This window comes from Octopus bimaculoides, chromosome 22, assembly GCF_046866305.1.
Source record: "Octopus bimaculoides isolate indiv1 chromosome 22, ASM4686630v1, whole genome shotgun sequence".
Classification (NCBI taxonomy): domain Eukaryota; kingdom Metazoa; phylum Mollusca; class Cephalopoda; order Octopoda; family Octopodidae; genus Octopus; species Octopus bimaculoides.
Genome location: NC_142949.1, coordinates 8,032,574 through 8,040,073, shown reverse-complemented (window position 1 = coordinate 8,040,073; position 7,500 = coordinate 8,032,574). Strand labels below are relative to the sequence as shown.

Genomic DNA, 7,500 nt, shown 5'->3' with positions numbered 1-7,500 from the left:
AGTGTCCCAGCATGGCCGCAACTATCGAACTGCAACTAGTAAAAAAAAAAGAGAAGCGAATAAAATAGAAAGAAAAGCGTAAAAACTTTTAAGACATTTGTAATGGATGGAAGGTGTGACGGAGTGAAAGTGAATCATTTCAAGTGAGAGGATCGTGTGAGATTGACAGGGTGTCTGTCGTAATGGGTAGATGGAGATTGACGAAGGGATGGTGAAGACGGTTGGCTGGTAGTTGGGTAGGGATGAGGAAGGAGGCTGTGGAGGGGCAGAAGTGGATGAATGCGGCTTGACATGTCTGCTTCCTCTACAGAAAACGATTCAACACTTTCGTTGTGGATGTATATATTGAGTGTTGTGGTGCATGTCTCTCTATACGTATCGGTGTTTATGTGTGTGTATGTGTGTACATATACGCATATGCGTATGTTATGTGCGTATGTGTATGTATGTATATGCATATGTACGCGTGTATTGCTTAGCATGTGCTCATGTAAGCGTTTATGTAAATGTATGTGTACGTGTTTAGCTGCGTGTGTGTGTGTGTGTGTGTGTGTGTGTGTGTGTGTGTGTGTGTGTTGTGGATAACGGGGGAGATGTGGGTGCTGTCGATGGTTTATGCGGCTATTATTTTGCTTTACTATTGATTTTTGTTGGAGATTTTGTGCTGGTAGAAATCTTGTTGCTACAAAAGCTGCTGCTGCTGCTGATGACATCGATGAGAATGAAGAAGAAAGGAATGAGGAGGAGGAGGAAGAGAATGACGGCGGCCACCACCACTACCATCGTCGTCGTCGTCATCATCATCATCGTCTTCGTGGCCATCATCACCATCATCCCCATCACCATCATCCTCATCACCATCACCATCATCATCATCATCATCATCATCATCATCACCACCATCATCACCATCATCACCATCATTATCATCATGATCCTCATCCTCATCATCATCATCATCATCACCACCATCATCACCATCATTATCATCATGATCCTCATCCTCATCATCATCATCATCATCACCACCATCATCACCATCATTATCATCATGATCCTCATCCTCATCATCATCATCATCATCACCACCATCATCACCATCATTATCATCATGATCCTCATCCTCATCATCATCATCATCATCGTCGTCGTCGTCATCATCAAACCGTAGTTATTGCTTCACACCTCTTTGGTAATCGTTTATTTCCCACAAGCTCCCACTCCCTCTTTCTTTCCTTCTTTCTCCCCCCTCTCTCTCTCTCTCTCTCTCTGCCTCTCTTTCGTTCTCACTCTCATATTGTTTCTCTCTAAAACTTTAGTCTCATGCTGTATTAAAGCCATATTTCTGCTACCATTATTGTTGTTGTTGTTGTTGTCGTTCTTGTTTTTGTCGTTTTTGTTGTTTTACTTCTACTTGCGGCCATGTTGGTTAGTACCCAACATATTCACCATTGTCCCACGCCGCTCCACTATCTCCACTATTATCCCCAGCAAACACACATATGCACATATATAAAAATATATACACGCAAATCTACACACGTGCACAAATCTACACACACCTACATTTTCATATATCCATAAAATCACATATATACACATACGTACATGCACACACACACACACACACACACACACACACACACACACATATATATATGGGTTTTTCCCTTATATATATATATATATATATATATATATATATATATATATATATATATATATATATATATATATATATATATATATATATATATATATATATATATATATATATATATATACATGTATGTATATACAGACTCAGAAACACTCACACACACACACACTCTAGAGGAGAATAGAAACTGATTTCCATAAAAGGAGAAAACTAGTCAAATCACTTCTCCCCTACCACCTTCACCCACTCCTTTTCAATTTCCATCTACCCCCAATAATATCACATGATATATAATATTTGTGTATTTCCAAAAGGCTTCAACTGGAGAAATTTTACGTACTACATTTACTAAGTACGTGCCGTCCTAACCACTTTGTATTCTCCCAGAAGCTTATTATAAAAAAAATATCTGTTGTGACTAGGCTGTTGTCTGATTTCTGCAAGATGTGTTAAACAGTCGAACGAATTAAGTGAATTATTTAGTTTATCGACACCGGATTGTTGGAAGATTTTCTCGATTCTGACATACGTTAGCTTCATAACTCAGAAACAGCGCGCTAAATATCGTAACGTATATATTTCGGCGCTGTACACATGTTGCTGCTGACAAATATTCTTAAAGAAGTGAAAGTAATTACTTTACTATGGTTATTTGTCTATAGAAGAAAGGGGTTATAGTTAGGTTGTCTGCCACAGTATATTTATTTCTTTATTACTTACAGCGTGGGGGCTAAATATAGAGGGGACAAACAAGGACAGGCAAAAGGATTTTAAGTCGATTATATCGACTCCAGTGCGTAACTGGTACTTATTTAATCCACCCCGAAAGGATGAAAGGCAGCGTCGACCTCGACGGAATTTGAGCTACGAAATACCGCGAAGCATATCGCCCGGCTTGCTGGTGTTTCTTATATTTTTAGAGAATTACATGCAAAATGGTTCCATGAAATATGAAAGATTAAGCATGGCTCTGTGGTTAAGAAGTGTGCTTGCAACCAGGTGTTTTCGAGTTCAGTTCCAGTGCACGATACCTGGGGTAAGTTTCTTCCACAAATAGCCCTGGTCTGACCAATGCCTTACGAACGAATTTGGTGAACGGAAACTGTGTAGAAGCCCATCGTATTTATATATATATATATATATATATATATATATATATATATATATATATATATATATATATATAACAGACACACATATATATATGTATGTATGTATGTATTTATATGCCGAGACGGTAGTTATGGAGCCATATCCTCCCTTACTCCCTTCCTCTATGTCATCATTTCATTAATATATACCCTTCTCATTCTCCCTATTAGTCTCTGATGACGGAATGTCCCATACTCTGGAATATCCCAGAAACAGCTGTAAGACTTTGAATTTTTTTCCAATAATAATATTGTATATGACTTGAGATGTTTGCCTTGCCTTAATGTCTGTTGTCCGCTTTAACAATTATATATCGGCTGTATCGGAAATCTACAATGGCTCCATAACTACCGTCTCGGCTATAACCGTGGAGCCCTAGTAATCCGTTACACCTGTTACCAAGGGTACCTAATCGTTTAGATCACCTGTGAACTAAATCCCCATACTTTGTGTGTGTATATATATGTGTGTGTGTGTGTGTGTGTGTGTGTGTGTGTGTGTATGTTTCTATGTGTATACACTCACACATACATACATATATACTATATATATATATATATATATATATATATATATATATGCATAGATGTATGCACATGCGTGTGTATGCGTGTGTATTATTATACACATTGTACATGTATGTGCTCACATCCCATCGTCTTTGTCTTCATGCTCCTTGACAACAAATGTTGGCTTGGTTACGTCCCTGTACTCTCTAGCTTCTCGGCAAGAAGGGACCGATAAAATGTATACCAGATTTAGGACGAATAAGTATTAATGTCAATTTGTTCGACTAAGCACTCCTAGGCTGCGCTCCAGCATGACCGCAATCCAGGGACTAACGCGAGTAAAAGAATATGAAAAGATGATAAAAGATTAAAAGAACTTTTGCCTTTGGTCAAATCTCATCAAACTTACCTTTGACCATTCTGTGACATACCAGCTGGAGAGGCACGGTTTCGCGGTGCAGGTGGTTGTACTTGTTGGCCGAGGTTTATGGCGACAGTGGGCATCTGATTGCAACTGGAAACTGTTTCGAACCACGCGTCCGCAAACTACTTTCCTGGTTACAATTCCTTGGCCACAGGAAGCTGAGCACTGAAAAGAGAAATATGTTTCAGGATAATTGTGATGTCGTCTGGCGTTTGTTCTATAATATAGGAGAGAATAGAGCTTCCATTCTATTCTAGATCGAGTAGATAGGGAGATATAGATAGAGAGATAAATTGATAGACAGACAGATAGACAGATAGACAAATAGACAGGCAGACAGACAGATAGATAGATACATACATACATACATACATACATACATACATAGAGATAGATAGATAGATAGATAGATAGATAGATAGATAGATAGATAGGTAGGTAGGTAGGTAGGTAGGTAGATAGATAGATAGATAGATAGATAGATAGATAGATAGACAGACAGACAGACAGACAGACAGACAGACAGACAAACAGACAGGCATTAATGTTGCGAGGCGAGCTGTTAGAATCGCTGGAGTGAATGCCTCGCAGTATTTCTTCTGACTCTTTACGTTCTGAGTTCAAACCCCATTGAAGTCAACTTTACCATTCATCCTTCTGAAGTCCAGAAAATAAAGTACCAGTCAAGTACTGGAGTAGATACCATCCACTTAACCCTGTTCATAAAAGCTTGCTGTTTGCGCGTCCCTCTAAGGGAGATAAATCTGATCTCATCGGATTTATCTCCCTTGAGTAATAAATACCAACTAGAATATGTGTCACATAACATTTGATAGTAAATGTTGGTAACATACTTTCGTAATTCTTAGTACTTTCAGATAATTTTACTTTAATGGTTAAACAGTACAAGTATTGTTAATAACATACATTTCTGGCAGATATACAAATGTGTAATTTGTCTTATTTTGTTTAATCTTAATTCAATAAATGTTTATGTTCTGAATCTGTGTATTTATTTTATTGTTTCGTACAAGAGCTCTGAAATTTAATTAATAATAATTATTGCATTTATATAACATTACCTGATATTAGCCACAGTTACACAAGTATGTATATTCACAGCATTAGCTTCAGTTTGCGAGTGCATTCCAGAACGAATACAATGCATACATTTTCTGGTGTCAGATATTCCATTAAATTATATTTACTCCACGGTATCTAGGCCTGTGGCACTCAGTTTTCAATATGGATTAATTTATTCAAAGTATTTATAAGCTCCGTAGAACCCAACTTTCTATGATTTCATTTACTTTCGGTATCATAAGCTTGCGGTAATATCTTATATATTTCATCTTTTATTTGTATCAGACGGTGCTGTGGCCATACTGCAGCACCGTCTTGAAGAATTTTAGTCGAAAGAATCGACCCCGGTGCTTACTATTGTTTAAGCCTGGTACTTATTCTATCAGTCTCTGTTGCTGAACCACCAAGTTACTGGGACGTAAGCACACCAACACCGGTTGTCAAGTGGTGGCGGAGGACACACAAACACAAAAACACACTCACACACACACACACATATATATATATGTATATACACACACATATGTATATACACACACATATGTATATATATATATATATATACACACACACACACATACACACATATATATCCACACACACATACACACATACATATGAGGGACCTCCCGTCGGTTTCGATGTATGAGGGTTTAGCAACCTACTCTTTCTTTGTCAGTCATAATGCTTATGTCAAATGCGACATTTGGGCCCCGCCAACGAAATCGTCCACAGATATTGCAAGTATGTGAATTGTGGGACAGTGCCAGCGGCATATTCGCAGCCGCTAACCCCTTTTGCCTTGCACCCCTCAGCCCACCCCTTAGCCACTCACAGGGCTTTGGTCACCCTGAGGTTACAGTATAAGACACCCGCCCAAAGTGCCACGTAGTGGGATTGAATCCCGAACCATGTGGTTGAGAAGCAAACTTCTTACCACACAGCCACGCCTATTTAATGTATGAAAAACTTGTGTTCCCTAATTTTCTGAATAAAATCATAAAAATCTGTGCTACCTTATTTTCTGTAATAAATAAAGCGAAAATCTACTCACCGTGTCATAAGCCTGTGGCACCCACATCGACGGACAGTATGGTGCAAAGCCACATCCTTGTACCGTTTGTGGTTTGGTGTTTTTATCGCAGGATCTGATGTCGCTTCTAATTCCATTTCGGTCAACGCATATCACGTCCCGATGCTGTACACCGCGGCCACACGGACCGTTGCACTGGAAACCAAAAACAGAACGCAAAGATGATTCAACTGTGTTACAACATTGATTCAACACTCAAAGTTCCACGCGCGCACGTTTTCTTTTAAGTAAGAAAACGTCACAACCGAAACAATAGCAACTTCAACCGAAGCAGAAGCACCATCGTCTTCATCATCGTCGTCGTCATTGTCATCATTATCGTCGTCGTCGTCACCGTCGTCGTCGTCATCATCGTCGTCATTGTCATCATCATCACAATCGTCGTCGTCGTCATCACAATCATCTTCGTCATTTTGACCTCGAAGAATATACTGACCGTGCAGGGGCTTCTGACTCCACCGCTCCTCAATTTTTTTTCTGCCCGTTCTTTTTTGCAGTCTTCTTCATTCGTTTTGCTTGCTTGGTAGCAGTGGTTTCAGGTTATTTCATCCAATTCAGGATTAATGCCAACTTCCTTTGCGAATTTATAAGCCTCCTTGACAACAGAATGCGACTTTTTCCTACTTTCATGTTCACACACAAATCACAGCATCCAGTCCTCTGTACTATATACGGACCTGTTCACTCCTATAGCGGAGGCCTTATAGCCCAGTTCTAATTGCATCATTCCTCTTCTCTCAATGCTTCTAGGTAGATACAGCTGGTGAACGTCTGCTTTCCGACGGTACATGTTCTTACATGTTCTTGTCTTCCTGTCCAAGCTTTGGAGCTCTGTAGGATTCCAGTTAATGGTGTTAAAACTGTACTGGACTCCTGGAAGTGCCAGAGTGTTAATGGCATCGATGCGATTTGTTGAGCTGAGTTCAGTCTTCAATACAAGTCTTATTCTCCTATAGTGCTCCTTTCTTATTCTTCCCTCCATAATAGCATGATGCATACCATCTCCGTTTATTCCCTTGGGTGTAGAACATAGGCTATCAAAATGGTTGACCAGATTTTCTATCAAACTGACAGAACAAATTCCAACAAACGAGTAGAACAGAACCCTTTGGAATTTGCTGTTTCAAAAGAAAAGTTGTGAAGAAAAGACATTTAATTTTGCCATTACCTTCGACCATTTCTTCACTTTCCAACTGTGGACACAAGGAGGGTGGAAGCAGGATTGGTGTGTTGTCGGTTTCGTAGATCTATTACAATGTATTTCATTGCCTGAGTTACATCGAACATGGCGTCTTTGAATTCCATAACCACAGAGAGAAGAACACTGGCCAAAAAAGAAGCAAAGAGAAATCAGAGTATACAGAAGATAGTAAAATAGTAAAAAAGTTCGGAACACAATGAATAATATTTAAATACGGTGTGAGTGTGTTTGGATTGTAAAGTCAATTATCTGGCATTTTCTACTCTCTTTGTCTATACTACCAAATCAAGCCTTCTAGGTTTTATCCCTATTTCCTCTATCCATATGTTCAAATCTTTAGGGATAGTTCCTAATGCACCTATAACAACTGGGATACAT

General features: G+C 39.1%; 1 protein-coding gene across 1 annotated transcript in view; it reads right to left on the bottom strand.

Annotated features, from left to right (window-relative positions):
• LOC106868249 (ADAMTS-like protein 2) overlaps nt 1-7,500 on the bottom strand; it is a 203,985-nt gene that overhangs the window by 9,744 nt on the left and 186,741 nt on the right. The window contains exons 13-15 of the mRNA XM_089339520.1: nt 7,090-7,245; nt 5,883-6,056; nt 3,731-3,910 (exon numbers count right to left, since the gene is read on the bottom strand). Coding sequence (XP_089195646.1) covers nt 3,731-3,910; nt 5,883-6,056; nt 7,090-7,245 — 510 coding nt within the window. The remainder of the gene's footprint in view (nt 1-3,730; nt 3,911-5,882; nt 6,057-7,089; nt 7,246-7,500) is intronic.